The sequence below is a fragment of the Silurus aristotelis genome (genome assembly GCF_946808225.1).
Source record: "Silurus aristotelis genome assembly, chromosome: 11".
Classification (NCBI taxonomy): domain Eukaryota; kingdom Metazoa; phylum Chordata; class Actinopteri; order Siluriformes; family Siluridae; genus Silurus; species Silurus aristotelis.
In genome coordinates this window covers 5,503,034-5,530,565 of record NC_139584.1, presented here as the reverse complement: position 1 = coordinate 5,530,565, position 27,532 = coordinate 5,503,034, and the positions used below count along the sequence as shown (strand labels likewise).

The 27,532-nt window shown below is 38.8% G+C and overlaps 4 protein-coding genes across 9 annotated transcripts; 3 read left to right on the top strand and 1 right to left on the bottom strand.

Moving 5' to 3' along the window:
• Window positions 1-1,635: 1,635 nt before the first annotated feature.
• Window positions 1,636-10,332, top strand: bgna (biglycan a). 3 transcript variants are annotated; one of them, XM_083553543.1, is made up of 8 exons: window positions 1,636-1,776; window positions 2,757-3,030; window positions 5,479-5,591; window positions 6,351-6,564; window positions 6,926-7,036; window positions 7,311-7,404; window positions 8,594-8,732; window positions 10,002-10,332. In XM_083553543.1, the coding sequence occupies exons 2-8, from the start codon at window positions 2,790-2,792 to the stop codon at window positions 10,197-10,199; spliced, it is 1,110 nt and encodes a 369-aa protein (XP_083409669.1). In that variant the 5' UTR covers window positions 1,636-1,776; window positions 2,757-2,789; the 3' UTR covers window positions 10,200-10,332. The 3 variants fall into 3 exon arrangements, with proteins under 3 accessions (XP_083409669.1, XP_083409670.1, XP_083409671.1); XM_083553544.1 differs by having other exon boundaries at window positions 1,639-1,776; window positions 2,785-3,030; XM_083553545.1 differs by having other exon boundaries at window positions 1,657-1,776; window positions 2,788-3,030.
• Window positions 10,333-11,952: 1,620 nt separating this feature from the next.
• On the top strand, window positions 11,953-14,049 carry LOC310732775 (phospholipase A and acyltransferase 4-like). The gene is made up of 4 exons (XM_083553434.1): window positions 11,953-12,083; window positions 12,806-12,926; window positions 13,243-13,541; window positions 13,713-14,049. Exons 1-4 carry the CDS (start codon window positions 12,066-12,068, stop codon window positions 13,791-13,793), a joined length of 519 nt encoding a protein of 172 aa, XP_083409560.1. The 5' UTR covers window positions 11,953-12,065; the 3' UTR covers window positions 13,794-14,049.
• Window positions 14,050-16,203: 2,154 nt separating this feature from the next.
• Window positions 16,204-20,789, top strand: dedd (death effector domain containing). Of its 4 annotated transcripts, none has more exons than XM_083553389.1 (5): window positions 16,204-16,357; window positions 18,359-18,890; window positions 18,973-19,080; window positions 19,217-19,348; window positions 19,473-20,789. In XM_083553389.1, the coding sequence occupies exons 2-5, from the start codon at window positions 18,452-18,454 to the stop codon at window positions 19,901-19,903; spliced, it is 1,110 nt and encodes a 369-aa protein (XP_083409515.1). In that variant the 5' UTR covers window positions 16,204-16,357; window positions 18,359-18,451; the 3' UTR covers window positions 19,904-20,789. The 4 variants fall into 4 exon arrangements, with proteins under 4 accessions (XP_083409515.1, XP_083409512.1, XP_083409513.1 ...); XM_083553386.1 differs by lacking the exon at window positions 16,204-16,357 and adding an exon at window positions 16,469-16,855 and having other exon boundaries at window positions 18,301-18,890; XM_083553387.1 differs by lacking the exon at window positions 16,204-16,357 and adding an exon at window positions 16,491-16,855.
• Window positions 20,790-23,795: 3,006 nt separating this feature from the next.
• On the bottom strand, window positions 23,796-26,273 carry ugt5e1 (UDP glucuronosyltransferase 5 family, polypeptide E1). The gene is given in 3 exon segments (XM_083553723.1): window positions 23,796-24,011; window positions 24,013-25,244; window positions 26,236-26,273. Coding segments are annotated over 2 exon segments (1,053 nt in total). The 5' UTR covers window positions 24,897-25,244; window positions 26,236-26,273; the 3' UTR covers window positions 23,796-23,842.
• Window positions 26,274-27,532: the final 1,259 nt, after the last annotated feature.

Genomic DNA, 27,532 nt, shown 5'->3' with positions numbered 1-27,532 from the left:
ATTATTCGAACATGCAAATAAACACTTATGAATCTTGCATCTAATAAAAAATGTTTAGGGTGAAATATTCAGATTTTTTACAATCTCGGGCATAGGGTGTCAAAATTATGGTCATTACTAAGCCTGATACTTCTGTACTGATACTCATTACAGAAGACTGATACTATTCTTAATGTGGTGAGCAAATGATCAGGGCTCAGAGCTTGCATACACATATGACCAATGGACATTATTCGATAATTTACTATTAGTAAATGCTTTATCCTGTTCAGGGTGGTGGTTAATTTGGGGGGTCATCCTGTGTATCCTGCCTGCAAGACAATATTGAAAGATATCACACATACTACCTAGGGGCAATTTAAAGTTGTCTGTCCATCTTTCAGCCTGTGTTTAAACAATGGAATGATCATGGGAAACAGGAAACAGGCAAACTTAGCTAAGCCTTGCAAAGAACCCAATAGCTGTAAAATGGCAACACTACATGTTGCCTCATGTAATAGGTGTATTTTTTAACGGCCAGGTTTAACACCCTGCTCCCCAATCAGAATTAGAATCAGAATCATCTTTATCGCCAAGTACCATGGATTGCATTTACAAGTATCTCGTCATGAAATAAAAATATGAAAAAATCCTAGAAATATAAAGTTGTAAATAAAAATATAGACATTACTATACAGTTTGTGCAGGGTATAAAAGTGAGGCAGGGCAAATTATAATCTTTCTGCATAAGTCCAGGGTTGCAGTTTAGTGGTATTTGTTGATTGTGTTAATGTAACACATATCAAATAAACAGTGTGGGTTTACATTACTGTACTGTTAGTGTTAATGAAAGCAGGTCAGAGATTATGGTGGGTCCTTGGTATTATTGACGAGGTTGGTTGCGGGTAGAAATAAGGTGTTTTTGTTGTCGTGCACCCTTTGCTGACTTTACCAGTATATAAAATCTTATTATATATGTCAAATAATAACTTTAAAGATTCACAGACCTATGAAGGCTTGTGCAATCTCATAGATAGCAAACTACACATAGACAAGAGATCCAAATCCGCATGCATCTTTAATCTCCACATGAAGAAGCACCGACCTTTCATGAGAATTTCAGAGGAAGGCTTGACAAGACTACCAGTTTGTAGGTGGTAAACCAACCTGTCTGCAGAAGCATACACACATCCATTTTTATGAGTGGGGTGCCGACAAAACCTTGTGGAATCCTGGCAGAACAGCAGCACCAAGGAATAAGCAGTTAGCAATTATCTTTGTTGTGAGCATTGCCTTCAGGTTGAGAAACCATCATGACAAGAGTGTATCTATACCTATATGGCTTTAGCCACAAGATGTGCTCTGTGGTCAACAAAGAAGACAGGCATACAGATTAGATAGATAGATAGATAGATAGATAGATAGATAGATAGATAGATAGATAGATAGATAGATAGATAGATAGATAGATAGATAGATAGATAGATAGATAGACCTTTAATCTGGCAAAATGACACAGGGCTGTATGGGTGCTGAACTATAAAATTAATTCATGAAAAAAACATGCCTGTTCCTCCACCTTCATCCATCTATCCACATACACTCCCTTACCCCCTGTCCTTTCTCTTTTACACCCAGTGGGAGGGAAGTTAGTGTAAGTGGGACTGGTCCGTTTAGGCTCTGTGTAAAAATGCCCTCATCTCCTGGTGTTGGGTTGCAGGGGCTCAACACAATGAGGAACGACTGAAGCTTATACACACAGAGGAAAGATTTCTCACATCTGCACACTTTTCAGAGGTAAAGAGACTAATTATTTACAGAAACTCTTTCCAATATTGTTGTCAATTTCATCCCATTGTGTATCTTGCATAGCTGTAAAATTTTGAATAGTGTTTATTTAGTCTGCAATGTTGGTCAAAACACCAGTGATGGATATTTCATGTGGGTTTGTATTCTAAGATAGTTTTGCTGTTTCTTTTCTGCATGTAGCATTCGTTGCACATGGGTTTGATTTCTTTGTAGACTAGATAATTATTAGTCTGAATGAAGTCTCTAATTTGTGGTGCGTTAAAGCCACCTTTGTGTTTCTGTCTGTGCCTGTGTTTAAAGTGTTGTGTTTATTATGGGGCGGAACACCTGAAACAGTGTGAGGGTTGGGTGCAGGGTGTGTTTGGGTGCGCCTCCGCGTCCTGAACGAACCGCATGCTTTCAGCTTTGCCTTTTCCAAAACAGATTTTTATTTCAGGACTGTAGTTGTGTAATCACAGAGCGGCTGATTCCACGAGCGTCAGTTTGGAGAGAATCACTAGAGCGCACGCATTACAGACAAGCGTGAAGTGTCTAATAGGAAAATAAAATGTTGCTTTCTGTTTAAAAAAAGCAAATAAGAAACAGAGGATGAGAGAATGAGAGAAACAAGTGAAGATAAAGGTGGAAAATCTTAAAAGGAAAGCAAAGGGAGGGAATGAGGGAATGATGGGAAATGAGGTTTAATTAATAATAATACCCTTTTACCCTATAATCATTTATAACAATGAGGCCAAATTAAAAAGGAATGAATCCTTTACTCTCAGAATAATAAGAAAATAAGAAAAACTGAGGAAAAATATGGAACGAGGTAAAAAGGAAGAAAGAGGAAAAAAGATAGAAAGTAGAAGAAACCACTGGAGAAAATGAATTCGAAAACAATGGAGAAAAAATGAAATGAGACAGAAGAACAAGGGAAGAAAGGAATCTGTACATAATCTCTGCTACCAGTTCTTTCACTTCTTTTGCAGCCGTACACTTCCGATCTTTCTCTTCCAGCAGCCATGACGATGCACGTCGTGATGTTGATGCTGCTGTCCGCATGCCTCCTTCTGTCCTCCGCGCTTCCTTTTCAGCAGAGAGCATTCTGGGATTTTGGGGAAGATATTGACATCAGAGATTTGATGACAATGATGAAGGACCAGGAGGAAGGCTCAGGGTTTGAGGACGTCCATCTGCCTGAGATTCCAACGTGTCCATTTGGGTGTGTGTGTCACCTGAAGGTGGTGCAGTGCTCTGATCTTGGTTAGTATTACTGCAGACATAAACATTCCCTGCCATCAAGTGTTCAGTTCCATCCCTATTCACATTAGTTAACTTGCTACAAATCATTTGTCAAGCCAGAAAAAAGAGAAATCTTCCACTAGCAAATGTGTTTAAAGAGCAATGTCTTCTGGGTAAGTAAAAGTGTTCATAAAAAGGTCACAATTTTGTCAGCTCAAATCTTTACCTGATCTTGCCTTTAACTAAATGGGTTTAAGATAATCAGACTCAAAAAAATAAAACAATTCAAAGAACAACTATTGAGAAAAAGTGTTTAAAAAGCCTTTTTAGATGGCCAATGTAATTTGACTAAAGGAATCACAGGAAGACTTAAACACGTTTCCAAAACCAGTCTTGTAATATGTGGGCCACACACACACATTCACATACACAGCTGCTTAAGCATAGCCACCTACCAGCACACTTTTGGGAGGTGGGAGAAATATATATAAACTTATACAGATAATGGGGGCAACATACTAAACAGACAGTCCACACAGACTGTATCACGCCCATGTTCATGCTTGAACCAGCAATCATGGAGGTGTGGCAATGGTACTGCTCTACACCATGGATTTGAGAAAAGGCACCGTGTGCTGCCTACTTGCCTTGAACTGATCAAGTGAACAATCAAGTAAAATCTTTGAGAAAAACATAAACTGGAAATATAGACACATTTTTCTTTAATAATATGAAATATTCAAATATGTCATATTATTCTAATCAATCAATTCAATCCTAATAGTCCTGCTCTCTCTAGTAGACTGGAGCATAAGCTGACTAAGCATTTTTGTTTAATCATACGTAGATATCAAATAGTGGGAGAGGAAACATGGTATGTTTTGATTGATTATATATTTTAAACTCTTGTACATATAATTAGAAGTCACAAGCTGTTTAGAATTGGGCAACAGTCAAGGTAAATGACAAGACGTTTCTTTTTTAAAAAAGGTCAGTTTTGGTTTCAGGTTTACTTCAAGATGGCTGACTTGACTGAGGGATGTGCATGAACGGAAGTGTTTAAATCAGCAATATCCTCTTTATTTTCCTCGTAAGGTACCACTTTATCCCCATCATTTCCTCTTAAAAACTTTCTGGCAGCTGTTAATGAAAGTGGCACGAAAAAAGCAGTGCTTTAAAATGAGGAAAGGAAATTCAAATGCTTGTGGGAATGTGATGGAACAGCATTAAAGAATTCTGGCGAGCCACATGAAAAGACATGTGGGGAGAGAGGAGTTACTTTACTGTCTGGACGATAGACATTAACCTAACCCCTGTGTGTGTGTGTGAGTGTGTGTGTGAGTGTGTGTGTGTGAGTGTGTGTATGCGCGTGTGCGAGAGACACCTGTGCACATGGTATTTTATTACAGATGTTACTGTTTATGGTGTTATTACATGGCAGCGAATGTGCCATAAACACCGACGCCCGTCTCGACATCACCCAAGAAGTCCAAAAGTAGCAATTTGAAAATAAGCCGCTCGTTACCATCGTAACATCAGAACCACATGACAGGTTCCGATTCACAGATGTGCACAGTATGTGCACAAAAAATGCTTGTCTCTTTTCACTCTATTTAAATCTGTCTGTCTCTTTGTCTGTCCATGCATCCATTCATATTTCTTTCCATGGTTCTATCTCTCATAGGCTTCTTTCTGTTGTTTTCTCTTTCTCCACCTCTTTTTTTCGTTTTGCATCTGCCATCATGCTGTGCTACGTGGAGCTCCGATAGTCTTGGTCCGTCAGAATTATATGGAGGCACACACACAGACACACACACACACACACACACACACACACACACACACACACACACACACACACACACACACACACACACACACACACACACACACACAGACACACACACACACACAGGCCAAACAATTCCCAACATTTCCCAAATTACTGCTTTCTGAAAAGTTTACAAGTGAAAATAAAGCAGTTAGAATGATGCTTTTGAAACCCAGTCTACCCGACCCGCTTTATTAGAGTTTATTTACAGACTGCAGGTCAGCACAATCCACATACAATTTTACAGCAGTTGTGCGCAATTACCTTAAATAGTTTGTAGTTTTCTGAGGATTTTATCTGAGCTTTGCTTAATTTTTACTCGATTACATTTTTATATTAAAATAAATACATCAGGAATAATCCACATCTTCCCTCACTCCCTCCCACCCCACACACATACACACACAAAGGTTTTAGGAGGTTAAAAGGTTTTAGTGTGTTGGCTCTATGCATTTCTAGCACCAACTGACGAGGTTGATTTTTAGCTAGCTTTTAAAAAAATAATCAATCAATCAGTAGCTTCCAGCTTTTTACAATCTATCTGCACTGGGACACATCATAATAGTGTAATCAATTTAAAAGTAAGCAAGTAAATGAATGGAAGAATAATTAGCTTTTGTTTCTGGTTTGCTTTGCAGGTTTGATTTATGTGCCGTCCAACATCCCATCTGATACGCTGCTGTTGGACCTGCAGTGCAACGGCATCACAGAGATCAGAGAGGGAGATTTCAAAGGCCTCAGTAACCTCTATGTAAGACTCAGCATTGCATTGATTTCAGGAGCCAATTTCACATTGTTCTACTGTAACATTTCAAAAAGAACTGGCAAGCTGAAACAGGATGAGCATGGGTGATTAGTAAACCTTATCAAAAAAAACTAGCCAGAGGAGCTCTTTTTCTGCCTACCAATAAATACAGAGTTCTAGGATCCAGACCTTGTCCCAAAGTCAAAATAATGGTACAAATTCCAAGACTAAAAATGTAGTTACTGATACACAGACCATGACCCAGAGTTTGACTCAGAAAACTGGGACACAGTCTAGACCCAATGTCTGAGTCCTGAGACCCAGACCAGGACACGGATTCTGAGTAATGAGACCCAGGCCAAGCATAACAAGACTGTCTAATTAGACCAACACTAAGATTGTTAGGCAACCAGTATAAATACTGTGACCCAGGCAAATACTCAATGTCTGAGTATTGAGACCCAGGCCAAAACCCAGATTCTGTGTAAGGAGACCCAGGCCAAGACCAAAATCTGAGTACTAAAACCGAGAGCAAAAGCCAGATTTTGAATACTGACCCAGAGGTCAAAACCCAGTGTCTAATACTGATACTGGTAACTAAAATCAGGTAACTGGTAACTAAAATCAGATTAACAAGACCTATACCAGGACTTTGGGTAATAAGATCCAGAACAAGTAATAAGTAATAAGACCTAACTGTTCCCTAAGCATGCTGTAAAAGTATTTAAAAAAATGTGTGCTAATTTTTGTGTGTGTTTGTACCAGGCACTAATTTTGAGGAGTAATCTGATCTCTCGAGTTCACCCACGTGCCTTCCTGCCCTTGAAGCGCTTGCAGAAGCTCTACATTTCCCATAACCTTCTCACATCCATTCCTCGCAACCTACCAGCATCCCTTGTTGAGCTCCGTATCCATGACAACCGCATCCGCAAAGTAGCAGCAGGGACCTTCAGTGCTCTGGGGAACATGCATGTGATTGGTGAGCTATATTACTCCTTTAGCTATATGGTGTGTTCCTCTAGATGAGTAGGATCTTGTAAGCCACCGATCCCCCAGTGGCCATCGCTAGTACTGCACACATTGAGATTGTATGCTAACCTCCCCGGCTCTCATATGATCTGGCATATAGAAATACAACTTTTATATCGATAGTTGTTTAAGAAATGTCTTGCAGTGATGACTCAAACAGTTTTCTCTGTCTTGAAATGTATCATTTTGTATTTATGTTATATTAATTTCACAGTGAGGGGATATAGAACAATTGTGCAGCACTGTGGATCGAATGTGGTAATATGTATAGCAATTATTTATTATGTGAAATTTATTTGTATTGTATGCAGAAATGGGCCGTAATCCAATCCACAACAGTGGATTTGAGCCAGGAGCATTCAAAGGTCTCAAACTGAACTATCTCCGAATCTCCGAAGCAAAACTCAGTGGTGTACCAAAAGGTAACATGGGTCACACAAGGGCATCCACAAGTATTATTAAAAATTGCTTTAATATAGCATGATAGTAATTAAAATATAACTACTGAAATGTGTGTTTCAGTTCATTCACATTTTATTTTTGGAGATGAAGACTGAAAGTGCTGTAGAAGCTATAAAGTCGCAGTCCAAACGCAGCACGTTTGGAATTGTGTCCTCGTCCAAATGAACTTATATGAACTAGTAATTATCTTTGGTTGGACTGAAATACACTATTTTGTTTCTGTGTGTCGGTCAGATTTGCCAGGAAGTCTCCACGAGCTCCATTTGGACCATAATGAGATTCAGGCAATTGAGCTGGAGGACCTAAGCCGATACAAGCAGCTGCAGAGGTCAGACTGATTTATGCCAATATGACACGTGGTGCAATATTAAAATATATATTTTCTTTTTGTTTTATAAGATAGACTTTACTCTAGATTTTGGTCTGTGTCTGTATAGATTAATGTTCATTCTGCTACAAGATAATTAGTCAATTCAGACATGACTTTGGGATGTCAAATGGGCTTCAGATCCAGTTTATCCCAAAGGTGTTCAGTGGGGTTAAACTGGTCAGGGCTCTATGCAGGACACTCGAGTTTGTCCACTTCAACTTCAACACCAACAACTATGTCTTTAAGGAGCTTGCCTTGGAGCTCACACAGGAGCATTATCCTGCCTAAAAAGGGTTTGAGCCTTTTTAAGGAAAATTGTAATGCTACAGCGTACAGATATGCTCTATACAACTGTCTACTTCTAACTTTATGGAAGCTGTTTACAGTAGAGGCACATATGGATGTGATGGCCAGGGGTACATGTACTTTTGCCAATATAATGTACATAACATATACACCACCACAATAACTATAACTACACTCCATTAATGAAAAAATCGATATGATGTATAAGATCTAGCTAGCATAACACGATTAGCATACTTACCTCATTACCATACTCACTATGAGAAAAACATTTTAACCAAACACTAGAATGTGCTACAAAATTATAATTATTTACTCTACACAAAAGTAGTTCACATTATAAGGACAGTTTCGAAACAAAATGCATACTTAATATAAAAAACTCTCAATTACTATAACATGCGCCTTCTCCCCTCACGACGCTCAGCAAAGAAAACTGATACAGATTAGTATCTCATTTAAATGTTAATGGACCGACCTGTTGTAAACAGGTAGAAAGAAAAAATACACAAAAATAAATGTTAAAATTATTACAGATTAATGGTTGTTGCAGTGTTGGAAAGATTTTTAATAATTGCATTCTGCTGTGACTAAAAAGAAAGATTTATTACATAATTTAATTCCCCCAAATGTATCAATGGCACAGTCCAGTTAATTGTAAAAGTAAAACAGACATTTTTAAGAAAATGCTGAAAATAGCAGAATGTACAATTTGATACTTATAAATCCAAATTCCAAATACAGTATATAATACTAAAAACAGGATGCCCTCTAGTGGTTAAACACCACATTTTGACCTGTCTTTCTCATTCATAATTATTTTTTTTTTATCTCCAATTAGGCTTGGACTTGGGTCGAATCATATCCTGCATATTGAACGTGGTGCGCTTTCTTACCTTAACAACCTCAGGGAGCTTCATCTGGACCACAACCGACTCTCTAACATACCCAGTGGCCTGGCCAACATGAAATACCTGCAGGTATGAGCATAGTGTCATTGCCAGAAGTCATAGCTGAACCTTACTTATCTAATAAATAGAGCACACCTCAGCAACCAAGCTTTAATATGTGTTCTTCTGTGCCCTTGTCCTAAATCTGCAGTTTTAAAATTCACCTGAAACCACCCAACCATTTTCAAACCGCTTCTTGTGTTATGTATAACAGCCCCGCATACAGTCTACATATTTCTAAATACTTGGTTATCAGTTGTGGACAGATTTACGGTGTGTCTCGATCAGCTCTCTAGGAAGTCAATCAGAAGTACACAAGTTCTGGCACGGACAAGAACCCTGGCTAATTACACATTGGGATACTAATGACTTGGATTCTGATGGTATTGCTAACTTCTAATTTTAATCAGTCAAAACCCAAGCATGTGAAATGTTTAACTGTATTTCAAATGTCAAATACAGTTAAAAATTGCAAATGTATGTATGTCATTATTTGAGAACTAAGACATCAACGACAAGCGACTTACATTTGTAAATCAATGTAGAGTTTTTTTTTTAAGCTGAGAGGCATCAGAAAATATGACATCATTTACAGTACAGGAACATATAAAGCATTGATGCTTCTTAATTTTTGCAGTAGATTGTGGTCATTTATTTTAGGGACTGAACATTCCCTGGTGCAATTAAGACAGCCCATGGTCGAATCCCTGAAGAGTGCCCTGACTACTGAACAAGGCAGCTTCGGATTGAGAAAAACTTTTTGGAATTCATCTCAGCTAAGAGAGTCGGAAAAATATGCAGATTGTGTTTATTTTTGGCGAAGGCAATGGCAAGTTTATGTGGTACCGTCCCATGCAGCCATATTTAATGATTCTAACAGCTTTTGCAAATGCACCAAATGCATGTGTGGTATTTCAATTTGAAGCCAGCAGTGACCAAGTTGTAAAAATCTGGTTTGAGCAAGGCTGAGTCCTGGCCAAAATCTAGCACCCAGAATTGAGCATGAACTAAACCAAGTGAGCTATCAGTGTGACATTTCTTATTTGCTATTGTTATTTAAGATTTGATGAGATACTGAGATATTTCCACAAGTGTAATAAAAGCAAAGAAAACCCCGGACTACACTTTACAGAACCTCTACAGGCCCCCCAGACCCCAATAGTGAAAATCCAAATTTTCCAGGCTGCAACTAGTTATAATGTGAATTAGATGATCCCTCTTTAAATACATCATTGTATTCAAATAAAGAATTTTCAAGTAAAGTGATTAGTTCTCTTTCTCTCTCTTGCCCTTGTGCAGGTGATCTATCTTCATTCCAATAACATTACCTCAGTGAAGGTGAATGATTTTTGTCCAACGGGTTTCGGGGTCAAGAAGGTCTTCTACAACGGCATCAGTCTGTTCGGGAACCCCATTGAATTTTGGGAAATCCAGCCTGCTACATTCCGCTGCGTCACTGACAGCATGGCTGTGCAGCTCGGAAACCATAAGAAATAAATACCCAGGATCCCCCCCCCCCCCCCCCCCACACACACACAGCCACACACACACAAACACACACACACAGCCACCCACACACACACACACACACACACACACACACACACACACACACACACACACACACGCACACACACACCCACACACACACTCATACAAACACACACACAGAAAAAAAAAATTTGCACGCACAAATGCAAAAAACAGAAATAACCGAGACTATTTTAGCGTAACATTATTTCCATGTTTTATTACATCATTATAACATTTTATTTTGATTGGTGTTCTGGTGTTTTTAATTAACAATTTTATTTCCATTTAGTTCAGCCGGTTGTCCTGCATACTGCATCCTGCATGTCTCCTGTCCATCCTGCTTGAGAAGAATTTGTTATCGCCGGTCTGTTTCAGAATTAGTGTGCTTTACACACTACAGCTTTGCTATATCTTACACATTAATTTAGATCCCAGAGCGCTTTAATAATGTCAATAAATTACCCTGATTTTGTAACAAACAGTGACTGATGTGATCTGATTAATCACATCTCACATGAAAGACTGCTTTCAAAATCACCTCCTGCAGCGCTTTTAAAACTAAGAAGTATATGGATGAACAAAGTGCAATTCATTACCAATAAACAATTTTTTACACACCTTGAAGTCTTGAATAAAACGGTGCCTATTCACCTCATTGACATTTTGTAGTGGAACTAAACTTCTTAACTACTGTAATTATTGAAATTTGGTTATGTGTAATTTTTTTTTACTATCTTTCTCTTATGGAATAATGTTAGTAGATTGAGCATACACTTTGTTTCCAAGCCAAATTTGGCAAGGATATGAACCTTATCGGACTCATCTTAACCTGCAGGACATGTATTTTGTCCTTTTTAATTAAGATCAGGGGGAGTGGTGGCTCCAGCGGTTAAGGCGCTGGGTTGCCGATCGGAAGGTCTGGGGTTCAAGCCCCGGTATCGCCAAGCTGCCACTCTTGGGCCCTTGAGCAAGGCCCTTAACCCTCTATGCTCCGGGGGTCCCTTACGAGGGAAATATCAAGGTCCGTGATGTCGGAGTGACGTGGGGCCGCCTCCCGTGGGCTCACCACCTGCAGGAGGGACCGTAAGGGACGGTGCTGTGAGGATTGGGCAGCAGTCGAAGGCAGCGGCCTGCTTAGACTGCTGCCCCTGCGACCCGAAATACGGATAAGCGGGAGAGAATGAATAAATGAATAATTAAGATCAACGTTGCATATATGATTAAAGCAATGTGTTTAATAGAATATGAAGTGTTCAAAAACAGTGTCAAGTATAAACTGATGTCACAAAAGTTAGAGAAAATCATTATTTTTAAAACCTATGGATCAGCTGTAGAGAAAAGGAAACAATCATTTAAATAAACTTTCTGAATAAATTCTCTATACTTGAGTTGAGTTTGTAACACACTGGTACAGGTTTACACCTGGTCAGCTCTATACCTGTCAACTTACCTGTGCACCTTTTTACTTATACATGACCTATACACCGGTTTACACATACACATGTAAATCTGTAGACCTGGGTACCTATTCACCTGCACATCTGTATACCTGCAGACATGTATATCTGTGCATCTGCACACCTGTATTCCTGTATACCTGTAGACCTGCACACCTCTTTGCCTGTACATCTGCACACATTGCACACTGGCATACCTGTGTACCTGAAGACCTGCCCATCTGTGTAGAAAAATGTCACGCCTACTTCACACACTTAACTACATGCTCTGTAGCTGTGATTTCTCTGGTTCAACCTGCTCATCAGGCTTGGGTCAAGATTTTTTAATTCATTCTCATGACTTAAGGAAAAAACAACAACAGCAACAGGAGCGATGGACTACAAAACTCAGGTAAGTTTTTTTTTTATGTAATATATTTATATACATTTATGGTTTGGATTGGTGTGTTAAAAGTCCTCCTGGAGGATTACAGCAATATCTGTAGCTCAGGAAAGTTGCCGTTTTTAAATTGCGAATTAAATTAGGTGTGTTAAATGAACACTGGCCACTCACAGTTTGGTATAAGACTTCTTAAAAATTCTTCTTACTGCACTGATATTCAGAATGTTAGGTTTTACTGTTTGTCCTTATATTTGGAAGAAAGATCATTTGCTTATATTGCAAAAAATTATTACACTAATTTCCTGCAGTTTTTAGCAAATTTCTATGCAAAAGTGTAACTTGACAAGGACCTGATCTCTTTCTGGTAGATATGCCGTCAAAGATTAAATGTGATTAAAATATTAACTAAAAAGAATAACCAGTACATATTGCTATGGTAAATGTATCCATTTCTTTCAAGGTGCATAATTGGCAACTCAAATAATATATTTACACACTTTTCTCTTTAAAAGTATAACATCCTGCTCTGTCGTTCAAAATGGACAAAGTAGCTACAACTGTAATTATTGTATCATTTAAACAATTTTATTATTAAATAGAAAAAAAATATTGTAAAAAGTCTAAGAATTTGTTCAGTCTTAGTACTTTTTTTTTTTAATGTTCTTTAAATGAAATCTAAACATTTAGTTAATGTGGTCAAACTTGTTCCAAAACCTGCATGTGCTATTCAGGCTGCTGAAGTTGAAGCCTCCGCCCACTTTGGAGATCTAATTCAATTTGTCTATCCGATTGGCTACTCTCACTGGGGCGTCTGCGATGGAGATGGATACGTCATTCACTTTGCAGTGGCAGGTAGGAAAACCTGAAATAGTGTTTCCCAAAGTGGGGGAGAAAGGATTCCCACACAAAACACACCTGTCTAGGTGTTCCTGATGACCCAGTTTACTGTAAGTGTTTCAGGAATGTTGGTGTTCCTGATCACCTGGTTCAGGGTTGTTAGGAGTGTTCAGTGTATTCATGACCTTAATTACTGAAAGTGAGTGAATGAGTGAGGTGTGTGTTTATTATTTGGTCATTTTGATGACCTGATTTAGGTGTTATATGAATATTCAGTGATCCTGACTACCTGGTTTAGGTGTGTTTAACAAGTGTGTATTTGCTTTCCTAGATGAGACACAGATAATGAACACGTTCCGTGGTTACCTGCAGACCATATTCCCAGTCTGCGGTGATCTACTGCTAGGAGAGACACGGATCCGCCGCCAACGTATCTCGGAAGTCAATGTTCCTAAAGGAGCACGCGTAATGGTGAGCAACTCTGAGCATACATTCACACCCTCAGAGCCATGGGATATGAAGCGACGGAGTGACTCACTGCTGGACAAAAAATTTCCTTACAAACTGTTCACTCAGAACTGTGAACACTTCGCCACCTTTGTACGCTACGGAAAAGCTGTGTGCAACCAGGTGAGTTTGGATAGTGAAATCAAACGCCAATCACATCAGACGCCGATCACATTATTTTTAACTATATGAATGCGTTTTTGATAGTGAATAAAATAAACATTATAATTAATTCCTAGTAAACGTATATTGCTTTTAGTTCTAGACATTTCAAACTCTGTTTGTTTCATCTAGATTCCAGGAAAAGCAAAAAACAAGGAATGTGAGGAAGCGACCAAAGTGTTTGCAGATATCGTTTGGAGAGAGACTTCATGACCTGTGACAGTCATGGAAAATATTTAACCAGAACAATACACCTGCTGTTAACATGTGTTTTCTGCATTAACACACCCACTGCACCTCCATCACTCATTAAATCACCTGAATTAATACCTGCCAGACTGTATGCTAGAAGGGATGAGAGGGTAAAAGTACATATTTCTAAGGCTATATATGTATTGTTTTGGTTTCTCAATTATTACAATTTATTTATATGTGTGTGGGTATGTTTATAATAATAAAAAAATAATCACTGATTGGTCAAAGTGTTATTTTAATAATAACAATGATAACATTAGTGTATTTAATGAGTAATTATAACAGATTAAACTACAGAAAAATAGATATTGAACACTCGTATGTTTTTTTCTTCTACTTCTACTTCTTTCTCCCACACTTCTTTCTCTTTTTTGTTTTTAAAAGTAACTGCTAGTTAGCATAACAAACATGTTATATAGTGAATTATTATTTTTTTTATTTATGGTAAAAGGATAATGTAGAATATGAATTGAAGCAAAAGCAAAAGCAAACGTGCTTCAGCTTTTAAAAATCTGACTTTTACTGGTCAGTCAGTCAATCAACATTTTCTAACTGTATGTTGTTAATTACTGTTCACAATGATCTTTCCTGCTCCTCATTGCTTTTGAATGTCATGATAGATGTGTTCCTTTTTTTTTTGTATGTCTGTGAAAAGGTGTATAATTATTTTAGCAGCTGATTTTCCTTTACTATATGGAAAACTGACATGCCTCTCGTATTGCTTGCTGAACTTCTAATTAATTGCAGTAATATAAAGTTGGTCCGCTTTCCTGAGAAGGCTTTCCAATCAATTTTGGGGTGTGGATTAGTTTTTATTCACATGCAAGATCATTAGTGAGATCAGTGATGTTGGGCTAACGGTGACACTGTCATCCCGAAGGTGCTTAGTTGTTGAGGAGGTCAGGGCTCTGTGCAGTCCGATCTTAACACCAACCACCATGTCTATGCACAGGGGCATCATCATGATGGAAGAGGAACAGGCTCGGGTCTTTTGGTTGTAGCAATGGGAAATTGCAACGCTACAGCATACAAAGGGCATTCTACACAGTTGTGTGGAAATAGTTTGGGGGATAGTGTATATCTTGTATATGTCCTAAGCCGATTTAATCAGTTTATCTGCACCTACATTTGCTGGTACCGTATAGATGCTGACAGAGTGACGTATACTGAAAAGGCATATATGAAACCTTGTCTGTAACTTGAATATTTAAACTACTGTGTTGTTTCCTCCACCTAATAAAGTACCAGGAAATGGGCAGAAGCTCAGCAGAAAATTAACATTTGTTGTGGCCATTTAGATCTCGAATTGTCATTTTCACGCTGACTGAATGGTCAGAAAGCGCACTTCTCAGAGCTCACAAACCGCATCTGTACCAAACTGCAAAAGCTTAAATATATTTAAATAGATTATAAATAGAGAATAGATTTCACATTGGGTGACAGAGGAGAAGAAATTAATTTGGTCGCACATACAGTTGTTAAGCTTTTTAAAGAACCATTTACACAGTTGTGCTTTCTTTTCCATACAATGTATCGGTCCTTGATGCTGCTGACGTGTTATGGAAGCCCAGGGAAAAGGTGGAGTTTCTCGACGCCCCAATAGAGTCAAAAGCCCTTTTCGGGGTTGCGGTGTCAAATATGTGCCAGCAGTACAACCTACGCAAAAAGGATGGGGAAGCATTTGAAGAATGCCCCCCCAGGAAGCCTACTGCTTGCCCCCCAACCCATGCGTCCAAGTTTTGCCTCTACTTCCAGAAGGGGACAGCCAGGGTTCAGGTCCCCTAGGCCCTCCTAGGCAGGTGGAGGCTCACCAAAAAAACCCAGCCCAGAGGCAAGGCCTCTTTTGTGGCAGCAGTGGCTAGGCATCACCCAGCTAACCTTCAGGGAGGGAAGAAAAGATGGGCAACTTAACCTGTGGTCTGATTTTTGGTCAAAAATTTTTTGTCTCCAATATTGAACTTTTTCACAATATTCAAATTTTCTGAGAATTTTGGTTTTTCATTAGCTGTAAGCCATAATCATCAAAATAAAAAAATAAAAATAAACAATTGAAATATATCAGTCTGTGTGTGATGAATCTATATAATATACGACTTTCACTTTTTGTACTTAATTACTAGAAGAAATCAACTTTTTAATGATATTCTAATTTATTGAGATTCACCTGTATACGGGCATCGCTGTTATACAACTTTTCTGTATAATACTGATGGTTACTATAGACGTGCCATTATAATGATAATATTAAAAGGTATTGACGTTATTAGTTCCTGAATCTTTATTTTTGTTTGTAGCTTCAAAAATCAGACATTAAGATTCCGCCATTTTCAAGAACCCCATCAGAAATATCCCGGATGTTGCCGGCTGTGGAGGGGAGGGATATCCCGGTTGGTTAACGGAGAAACAAAACATGGACGTGCTTTGGAGTTCACAAAAGCCGTGAATTCACATCACATTTCATTCCGTTTATTTGTCGCTTACACGGAGCTCACTTTCAACACTCTGGGCTGGTTAATGATCAGGTAAGAATGGAAAAGTGTTCCTTTAGTTATGTTCTAGCTGCCAGGGCATGACTGGGGAAAGCCATGCCTAGCTTTTGCACTGAACGCCAAAGTGTCACGGGCTGGACTTTTGCGCATGCGTGCTGCAAAAACCACCCGGCGCTCGGTGCCGCGGAGCGCGCAAGCGCAGTGCAGAGCTCAACGCCAGCAGGTTGATTGTAGCGTAGCATAACATAGCTTAGCATGGCTTAGCTGGGGTTTTGTCATTTAGCGTGCAAAGATGATTTTTATAGCACGCTCGAGTTGTTTATTCATCGCTCGAATGATTAGTGACTGAAAAATATCATATATTTATATTGTCAACCAAAGAGCGTTATTATATCCGCGATGCTAGCTTAGGTTGCCATGCTAAATTGTAAAAAACTAGCCAGATAGGCACATAGCTTACTGCGTTGCTATGGGATCAAAAAAGATGAAATAATGTCTACTCTCTCTACGGAATAGGAGAAAACTATTGAGGTGAGCTAGTTATCTAGTTTTCTGTCTTTTTCACCGTCGTTGTGATGTTACACCAGTTAGTAACGTTACTTTTACAAGATAACTAGCTAACATTACAACACAGATGATGGTTATTTTTGTGATATGATTTATAAATGTAAGCTTCACCTGGACTCATTTTCCAAATGTACTGTGTAGTAACTGTTATATCAAAATATTATTTGTTTGTTGGGTCTATTTATGTTTATTTATCTATTAGCAGATGAGATCGGTCCAGTCATTCCTCAAACTAAATCAACAACCTGCTAGTTAGACTCAATTAGTCAAAGTCTGTCTGTCAGTTCTATTGCCTTTTATCACTGAGATCATCCGTTCTTCTCTCACCTCTGGCATTGTTCCCAACTTCTTTAAAACTGCATTAATAACTCATATACTCAAGAAACCAGGTGATGATCCCAATCCCGTCCATTTTTATCCAAAATTCTAAAAAGGTGGTTTTAGCTCAGGTGCACAATCAACTATCGTTAATTAACTTATATGAACAATTACAATCAGGTTTCTGCGCTCACCATAGTACCGAGACCGCCCTTGTCAACACTTCTAATGATCTTCTAATGATCTTCTGACTCAGGACTTTTGTCTATTTTAATTCTTCTCGACTAAACCTTAGTGTTTGATACTACCTTCTATGATATTTTATTAGATAGATTGCAGCCATTGAAATTGCAGATATTTCCCTGTCTTGGTTTTTCATCTTATCTTTCTGGTCGCTCTTAATTTGTTCAGTTAGGCAAGTTAAAATTCTAAGTTTAGTTCTGGGCCTCTTTCTATTTATACTTTATTTATTGCCGCTTGGAAGTATCTTTTGGAAAAATGAAATTCAATTCCATTGTTATGCTAAAGACACCCAGCTCTATCTGTCCTCAAAACCTACTTCTAACCTGCCTCCAACATGTTTGTCTGAAGTTAAAACATAGGTCTAAAATAATTTTCATAAACTTAACTGTAGTAAAACTGAATTACTCCTCGTGGGCACGAAAAAGAATCTATCTCAGACCAGTAGTTTCTCTATGTGTATTGACGGTTCTACAATTGCTCCTTCATCTAAGAACTTGGGTGTTATCCTTGACAACACTATTTCCTCCTCATATCTATGGGGTTTTGAGCTATTAGCTATGCCGCCCCATACCTGTGGATTTGACTTCTACTTGATATCTGCAACAGCTACTCTGTCTCTGTTTTCAAATCTCGTTTAAAAACACCTCTTTCCATATTATTTGTGTGTCTTTTTGGTTGTTTAGAGTTCCATTATTTTAAACTGTTATTGTTAATTGTTTTGTTTTTATTGTATGTAAGGTGTCCTTGAGTGTCATGTAAGGCGCCTATAATTAAAATGTATTCTTATTGTTAATAGTTTTTTCATGACTTACATAAATAGTGTACTGTTTTTTTTTCATTGCTCACAGCAGTCGTCAATAAAATTAAGTCAATGCTTTCTGTAAAGAGTTGTGCTCATGCTGACAGAGTGAAGCTGGAGGCGAGAGTCGGGCACTGCGTGTGCAGCATCCAGCCCTGATTTCCCATCATCCTGCGTCTCCGTCCTCGTGGCGCAGAGTGATGACATCACAGCGGCAAAGGCATGCCAGCCGTACGCTTCCCGCTCCACAGAACTCCTCCTCGAGGAGCTCGAGCTCACGCTCGGGACCTTCGACATCACGTGGTAGCGTGCAGGGCACGCTGCTTTCCTCTCGCTCACTTCACACGTGGCCGGAGGAGGCGGTGGACGACGCGTACGGTCTGTACTCGCTGCACCGCATGTTTGACATTGTCGGCACTCACCTTACGCACCGCGACGTGCGCGTCCTCTCCTTCTTGTTTGTGGACGTCATCGATGAGTACGAGCGGGGTGGAATACGGGATGGGCGAGACTTTCTGCTCGCGCTGGAGAGACAGGGACGCTGCGATGAGACCAACTTCCGGCACATTCTTCAGCTGCTGCGCATCATTACCCGACATGACCTACTGCCTTACGTCACACTGCGCAAGAGACAGACAGGTGACCATGTGACCACACTGATTGGTCTGTTAGGAATGAGATTCCGATTCATAATTCTGACCTGTGTGTGTGTGTTCTGCAGTGTGTCCAGACCCGGTTGATCAGTATTTAGAGGAGACATCTGTGCGCTACATTTTTCCCAGAGGAAGCAGAACAGAGAGTCCACAGATCCCACCTAACAGATGCGCCGGTGTGTGTGTGTGTGTGTGTGTGTGTGTGTGTGTGTGTGTGTGTGTGTGTGTGTGTGTGTGTGTGTGTTTTGGCATGCATGTGTATGTTTTCATGGAGCCAGGTGACTACAAAAATTGCTGTGTTTTTCTGTGCAGGTCAACAGCCTGTGATTCGTTGCCCTTCTCCTGAAGTGTGTCAGCCACGCCCCAAACCGGCCACACCCACGCCGAACAGAAAGAGGAAAAGAGCTCACAGTGTGGCGGACTGTCGGGAGAAACAGACCTGCGGTATATACACACACACACACACACACACACACACACACACACACACACACACACACACACACACAGCGTGTAAGCCTGAAGATTGCGATTATTACTTTTTACTGACGTCCGCGTCCTCTTTCAGATATACGACTACGTGTCCGCGCTGAGTACTGCCAGCACGACTCTGCCCTTCAAGGCAACGTCTTCTCCAACAAGCAGGAGGCGCTGGAGCGCCAGTTTGAACGCTTCAACCAGGCTAACACCATCTTAAAATCGCGCGATCTCGGATCCATCATCTGCGACATCAAATTCTCTGAGCTCACCTACCTGGACGCGTTCTGGCGCGACTACATCAACGGCTCGCTGTTAGAAGCGCTGAAAGGCGTGTTCATCACAGACTCACTCAAGCAGGCCGTCGGGCACGAGGCCATCAAACTACTCGTCAACGTCGACGAGGAGGACTACCAGGCAGGCAGGAGAAAGCTCCTTAGGAACCTGATGATGGGGGGAGGGGTGGGGCCAGGGCTGGGGCCAGGCTCAGGTTCAGCTGGCCAGGGGCCGGGAACTTTATAATGGCAAAGTGGAATTGTGACTATAAGCTTGGGGAACAGATTCCTGAGAAGGGACTGCGTTGAAGAAGAGAGTCTGAACAAGAACGTCTGAAAGAAAAGGATTGAAATGCTTTTTGTTTTCTAAAGTATGACAATAAAAATAATAACGATAGGCAATTTTATATACAGAGATCCTGGCTTCATGGCATTTAGATTTCTTTAATGTGCCACTAAAATCTTTCCAAACAAATTTGAAAGTCTTTAGTTCTTCCAAATATGAATCGTAATTGTAGTCCATCAGCCAATATTAGTTACAATGTTAATGAGTTGTTATAGTTTATCTCATCCAGAATATTTTTTGCAAACAAATATGATTCTAAACATTCAAGATGGCTGCCTTTTATAATGCTCCAAAGTCATGTTAAGTGGTGCTGTTACCGAAAGTTACACCGTAAACATGTTTGTGTGACAGAATTAAATAACTGGATGTGGGTTTAAAGCAGATGTTTTGATAGATCTTTTTTGTACAATAGCCTTGTAGCTCCATGTTCAATATGGAGAAACCCTACACACGTTTGTTTGATTGGACATGTTTTGGTTTAATAGTCATTGCAGCAAGAAGGTGTTTTTTATTTTTATTTTGCTAAATGATTCCTTAATGAGAGCATCCCCTTGTGGAAAGCCTGTTCACAAATGGGGCTTTCAAATCCCAGACACCTCCAGTTTTCTCATCTCTCTCTTTTTCTCTCTCTGTTAAACCCCTTGAAAAAAGTAAAGAAACATGCTTTCTCTGAAGATACTCGTTAGTGAGTGTTTTCCGGAAGACCCCAATGCTAATTATGTTGGGAAGGAAAAAAAAAAAGATTTTGTACAATTTTCCTATCGGAATTAAACAAAGTTATGGAAAATCCTGGTATCTATTATATAGGCTGTACGTTCTGGTGATGTTTTGAGTGCTCGTCTATTAAACCTGCATGTCAGCGACTTGGCTAACGTCACAGTGAGCTAAGCATGTGCCGGTAATGAGCCGATTACAGAGTGCCACGCCGACGTGCAGTAACAGCGTCGTATCAGAGCCCGTTGCGACGTATTCGGGTGTACGTCCTTCTCCGAGTATGCAATCCCATAATTCCTTTTATTAAGCCATTTTGGTATTAAAAAATACAGTATTGACATTGAAACCAGGGATGATGATTATTATTTAAAAAAAACAATACAAACATTCCTGTAATATCGGCACATGTCTATATAAGATAAACATGCTGCGTTCGGTAGACTTCGAAACTACCTAAAAAGGTTCTTTTCTACATCTTTTGAAAACCACCGTCACCGGTAAGCTGTGGCATTGACTGTGTCGGTACCCAGATGTCATCAAAACTTTTTCAGCGGCACCAATTATACTGTTTACGTCAAAATAATAACCTTGACCTCGCTGTCAAGTAAGCTAGGTAGAGTTATTGAAGGATTTGGAGTAGCAAAACACAGAAAGCTTAGTATTAAATCAAACAAGGACCCAGAAGTGGCTAAAGGTTAGCTCCAGGACTTCAACAGTGAAGATTGATGGCACAAATAGAGCTGGGTGTCATATCAATGAAATTGAATATCATGTTTCCAAAAAATAGATCCAAGTGCCAATATATAAAGGATAAATAGTAAGGGGCCAAGAACTGAACCCTGCCCAGAACTCCTCCAAAATTGGCATCGTTTGTGACCTTTATTTTGTTTTGTTTTTTTATATATATAAATATCATGGTTCACATCAATCAATGGACCATCAATCCGAATAAAGTGCTGCAATTTGACAATTTTCTTTTTGTTGATGATCTATTTCTGGTTCCCATGGCGACAATTGTGTTCAGTGATGCGTCTACATTCGTAGTAGCTGACTGATAAATTAAGTGTACAAATCAATAAAACAGATTGTTAAAATAATGTATTTGAATGTCTCAACTTCTTTTGTTTGAACTGGCTGAAAATTCATCTTGCACACCACAAACAACTTCTTTAAAGGTTGTAGGTGGTGTGTTAATGTATGTTTTTATAACTGTCTAAGCATCTGAGTCTCTAAACGCAGTTAAAGAAGCTTGAGATGAGCTTGACATAAAGAGTTTTTTTTTTTACTTTCCATTAGCAGGTTTAGTTTTTATGTTTCATCAATGTTTTTAAAACACTGTCTCTCAAAGTGTGGGGCGTTGCCCTCTAGTAGGGAATAAAGACATGACAGGTGGGGTACAATGAACTGCAGGAGTTTTAAACCCCTTAAAATGTCTAATTTACCAGTTTGATACACACAGTTTTCATATATGTGAAGACACTGATCATGTTGATCTCTAATAATAATGATTTCTCATAATAAGTATCAACAATATAGGAAACAGCTATTTTTTAGAAAAGGCCTGCGGGCTACTCATGTGGTCCAGGTAGCCCGGTGCACCATGTTGGTGACCCCTGATCTAGAGGGGTCCCGTATCTTTGATGTCTTTGAGTACTCTTAGTGTTACCATTTAGAGGAGCTTCGTAGCAGAGCTTGGACACTGACACACTTTCTTTAGCTGTTTCTCTGTGTCATGGTATATGCCTATAAAATATTTCATCCCAACAGTGAGTTCATTCTATGTACAAGCTGAAATTTGAAAATCATCGAATATAATGCTAGCTCAAATTGAAATGGATGAAATCTCCAGAACATTGTACACTATTTATTAAAAGTCCATTCTAGGATCATTTTTAAACTGTTTTTAATAACTCAGATATTTCTATACATATTCACCTAAACATTCTTAGCAATTGGTTTTGTGAATTCATGTGGTATAAACAAACAACCTCTTCACTCTGGTGATCTGTGTGGGCTTTTTAAATAATTTCCATCGTCTGTTTTTCCACTGTTGCACCTCTAAACATGGCTCTGGTTTCATTTTTATTTATTTCATGGTCACTGTGAATACTTGGTTGTGATTGGCTGGAGGTTCAGGTGTGAGTTTAGAGAGTTGAACACAGAGAGAGTTTGTGGTCAGTGTAATCAGCATTTTAAATGAATGTGCTGTTATAGGCACCTGTAACCATATCAGCATACAGTTACAGCTCCATACAGAGTGAGACAGCAAAATATTTTTATTTACCTTGCTAAGCTACATGAAGGATTTTTGCTTGGTGTTTACTTATATGGTGACTATGTTAAAAAAAAAAACCAACAACAGCTTAATTATTAGTAGACGGGTTACACATGCTCTCTCCTTAAAAAACTATTCATCAAAACTCATTCAAATAAATGTAATCTTTTGGCACTATTTTATCTCTGTGTGTTAATTAGAGCAGCAGAATTTTAGCTCTAATGAGCCGTATATAAAATATGTAACACAAACTAAAGCTTTATAAATATAAGTGGCCATAGCTACAGTAGGTTTGAGGCACAGACCATTGTAATTCTCTCCACTTTACTTTGGGGTGTAATTCACCCACACAACATCCAGTAAAACCCTGTAAGTCTCAACTAGCCCTGGATCATCATCTTACAAAATAAATGCATAATTCTGGAGCAACAGTGGCTAAGCAGTGAGAGCACATTGAGGTTTGGGTTCCAATGTGTCTACAGCAATGCATAAAATTATTATGAAGAAAGAGCAATACAATAAATCATTAACAGTTTCAGGGTGAATCTGAAGAACCTGCCTGATCTAATCGTAATCATATCTAACCGTAAGCCCAATATGATTGAATTTCTAATTTAAAATTAGATCAATTTGGGAATTTAAAAAATGGTATGTTTCTCTTAGTGCTGTTTGAGTTTCCTTTTAGTTTTTACTGTCTTGACCAGAAGCCTACAGGTCAGGGCAAAGAGCAGTAGCACAACCGCAAAAACGGCAAACAATACTGCTAAAACATCGACACTGTGGCAAAAGTGCCATGGCATCTTGTAGGACTCGGTTCGCAAATGTGCTGCACCTTTGTGCCTCATGACATACTACAACCAGAAGATGGCAGTGTCCATTGGTTTTATTGGTGTGTCTCGATGTATTTCTGACATTCTGTGCATGTTCTTTCTGTACGGCTGCTTATCGTCCAAGATGTTCTTCAGAGAAAGAGTTAGTGTATCCACATCCAGAGCTGTTACCGACAGTGCTTCAGCTACTCACTTTTATTCTGAGTATGTTTTCAAATTGATCGAAAATCAGTGGTATTCCCAGCATTGGTACACCGTGATAGATGGCCTCGTAGATACCGTTCGTTCCTCCGTGCGTTATGAAAACCTTCGTTTTCAGATGTCCAAGAAGGTCATTTTGGGGGAACCAGTCTAAAACTAGCGTGTTGTTGCCCACAGTGAATGGTTTTGGGCCAAGGTGTCTCCAAACGACCTTCTGTGGGAGACGAGAAAAAGCAGAAGCGAAGATCTCCGATATTTCAGGACCCATGCTCCCAATCAGCGTTCCCAAAGACATGATTATGACTCCGTGTTCTCCTGAACTCTGCATGAATATCTCTAGGTGATCGGGTAAAGGTTTGGGGGGCTTGCATTGAAATCCGCCGATGTAGATGATGTTTGGCATCGTTGGCCGAGGATACTCAAACACAAAATCAATTCGCATGAGCCAGAGATCGGCACCTTGAATGAGAGAGTAGATGTTTTCTCCTGGATCTATAAACTCACTGATGATATGCTGATAATAAGGTCTAGTAAGTACATGGTCCATGTAAATTGAAATACCATATTGCAGAAGGTTCTTCAGTCTCTCCACAAAGCTCATTCGATCTATGACATGGGATCCAGCTACCGGGATGTATGAAAGAGGAGAGGGTGCAATTGCAAAGTGCCCTTCTGTGTGTGTTATCCAGCGAACATTAAACACTATCGGAAGGCCAAGGTACGGCCCCAACACGACTCCACCTCCATAGCCAGGATCGGTCAGGATCAAGTCATATTTGGTATCCCGAAGCTTTTTTACCAGTGTTTTATCCTCCAAAATGAGCCTCACCATCTCTGCACTTGTTCTGTGACCTTCCTTCAACAAGTTAAACATCTCTTGTTGTACAGCAACAAGCGACAGAAGCGATCCTTTATCTCTTTGTATGTCAATGTTCCTCTGCAAGAACTCTGCTATGATGTTAGGTTTCTACAAAAAGTGTGCCTCAGTGACCTGAATGGTCACGGATTTGTAGTAAAAAGCATTTTCAGGAATGTACCAGCTTGTGGAAGAGCGTACAACTGTCAGCTCGTGACCTCGTTGATGGAGCTCATGCAAAACAATGTCCATGTTAACCCAGTGGCTGCCATCCATTGGATACACAAGGATGTTTCCTCAACTGGAAAGTGAAGTTTGACTCCACAAGATGGTACAGATGAGCAAAGTGGAGCTCAGGTCCATCATCTGAAAAAGAAACAGATACATTTTAGTGTTCAGTAAGAATACAGGAAAGAACATCCATCCATCCATCCATCCATCCATCCATCCATCCATCCATCCATCCATCCATCCATCCATTTGTTCATCCATTTTTAGAAATTGTAATTCTGTATTTTGCAGTACTTCATCATCAATAACTTATTATCTTTCTGAGCAAAATCAACTTTGAATATTAGACAGTAAAGCTCAAAGTGTCTTCTTTTTAAAGATATTTAAAATGTGTATGCAGCCCACTTTTATCAGTAACTGTTAACATTTAAATTTAGGTAGGGCATTTCAGCTGTAAATCCCAAAATCTGTGGTTAACCCCAGAACATCTCAGCATCAGTTCATTGCATAAGTCATTGAATGCAAAATGTTTAAACCTGTTGTCAAAATCTGTCAAGCTTAAATTTCTATTAAACATTTTTTTTTGTAAATGTATCTTAAATTGATGAATTGTGCAGATGATTCTTGAATGGCACCAAGGAAGGGGGCTTCATACAATCCCCGTCTCTTGCAATCAATATAAATCAAATATGCAATCAAATAAATACATTTATGATGAAATTCATATTTGCCATACAGAAGAAATTCAGCTTTATGCATATTCAATCATTGTAATCCAAACCGTAGTTTATATCAAGGAATACTGAAACTGTGCACCATGACTACAACATGACTGACAACGTGACTAAACATTTTGACTCTCTTGTTTGTGAACAATGACAAAAGTACTTGTCATTCTGATGGTAATGAGATGTTCATTGACACAAATACTCAGTTTTGAAAGATGAACTAAGGGAAGTACAGGCTTTCGCAAGAAATCCAATGTGTTGTGCTGTTGGTAAAAATAGTTTTGGGAATGCACTCACTGGTTTGAAACTAAGAAAAAAGTTAATATTAAAAAGATGTTCACTTAGTTTTCCAATTTCTATTAACAATTTACAATTGAATCCTGGTAAGTAGAACCTACCTGTGTGTCTATAAAGACTGTTCTGACGAGTGTTTGAATCTGTGCACATGTGTGTTTGAAAAGTAAAGACTGAAATTTTACCCTTTTTTATTGCTTATGTGGCCTACTAAGCACTTTTATTTTTTTGTGAGTGTGTATGTGTTATATAATTAAATGCACTCTTAAAAGTAATGGTTCAATTGCTTGCTTTATATATGAAACCCCAAATGGTTCTTTGAATCCAAGTTAGATGGGTCTTTATTAATAAAAGAGATACAGAATTTATTACTGAATAAAAAAATATAACCAATCCAGAAAATGTAAAAACTTTAAAGTTATTCAAATAATTTTACATTTATTTCTGGTTTTACATAAACGTACATAAGCTTGTTTATGGACTGTATGTACATATACAGTACTTCACTTTAAAATATATCTCTGAATTGAGGTAAAACAAATCGCAATGCAGATTAAAACAATTCATGAGCAATTACAACGTTCCAAATAGCGCTACAATTTACACAAGGTGACTACATTTCAATTACAGGTATTGGTGTTCTTGTGTCATCTAAGTTTAAGCATATATTTTTGAATAAAAGTCATTGTGTGCTTAGTGACAACCGGTTGTTGCACATTGAAATAGACTGCAAACAGGCATTCCACAGCCTGTGTCATGTCAATTTTTGCCTCTCTTATTATGTTCACATTGTCCATTACAGTAATCCCCCGCTTTACTGCAGGTCGAATCTCATGCCCCCAGTTTATCAAATTGCATTTGCCGCCTAACATAAGTCGCTCTGGATACGTGCATCTGCCAATTGCTATAAATGTAAATGTAGATGTAATTATACTGCACAGGGCTATGCAAGTCCCTGTGTACAAGCTGTTACTTTATATACAACATATTTGAATATAAATTAATATAATATGAATAAAAACCTGCACTATTGTCAGATTGCAATCAGATTGCAGAATCCTGAAGCACTGTGTATGCAGAAAGGATGTGCATGTATATAACTGAGGCCGATGCGATTCACATCTCGATGCATATGATACATTAACGTTACATATGATTAAGCTACTGATGCGATGCAATTCGATTCACCTCTATTATGCAATTTCGATTTGAATCATCACAAAGTGATTCAATGCAATACTATGCAATTGAAAAATTATAATGCTTTGCAATTCAATATACTAGAGATAGCTTTTTTTTTTTGTTCTGACATAAATAAATAAATAAATAAATAAATAAATAAATAAATAAATAAATAAATAAATGAATGAATGAATGAATGAATGAATGAATGAATGAATG

What these genes read in the sequence shown, in the direction of transcription:
- bgna (XM_083553543.1), top strand. Translation starts at nt 2,790, where the DNA reads ATGACGATGCACGTCGTGATGTTGATGCTGCTGTCCGCATGCCTCCTT. An exon ending in GGTGCAGTGCTCTGATCTTG is followed by an intron (nt 3,031 to 5,478) that starts GTTAGTATTACT and finishes TTTGCTTTGCAG; the next exon opens with GTTTGATTTATGTGCCGTCC. An exon ending in CGATACAAGCAGCTGCAGAG is followed by an intron (nt 7,405 to 8,593) that starts GTCAGACTGATT and finishes ATCTCCAATTAG; the next exon opens with GCTTGGACTTGGGTCGAATC.
- LOC310732775 (XM_083553434.1), top strand. An exon ending in CATTCACTTTGCAGTGGCAG is followed by an intron (nt 12,927 to 13,242) that starts GTAGGAAAACCT and finishes TTGCTTTCCTAG; the next exon opens with ATGAGACACAGATAATGAAC. An exon ending in GAAAAGCTGTGTGCAACCAG is followed by an intron (nt 13,542 to 13,712) that starts GTGAGTTTGGAT and finishes TGTTTCATCTAG; the next exon opens with ATTCCAGGAAAAGCAAAAAA.
- dedd (XM_083553389.1), top strand. Translation starts at nt 18,452, where the DNA reads ATGACATCACAGCGGCAAAGGCATGCCAGCCGTACGCTTCCCGCTCCA. An exon ending in CCCACCTAACAGATGCGCCG is followed by an intron (nt 19,081 to 19,216) that starts GTGTGTGTGTGT and finishes TTTTCTGTGCAG; the next exon opens with GTCAACAGCCTGTGATTCGT. An exon ending in TCGGGAGAAACAGACCTGCG is followed by an intron (nt 19,349 to 19,472) that starts GTATATACACAC and finishes GTCCTCTTTCAG; the next exon opens with ATATACGACTACGTGTCCGC.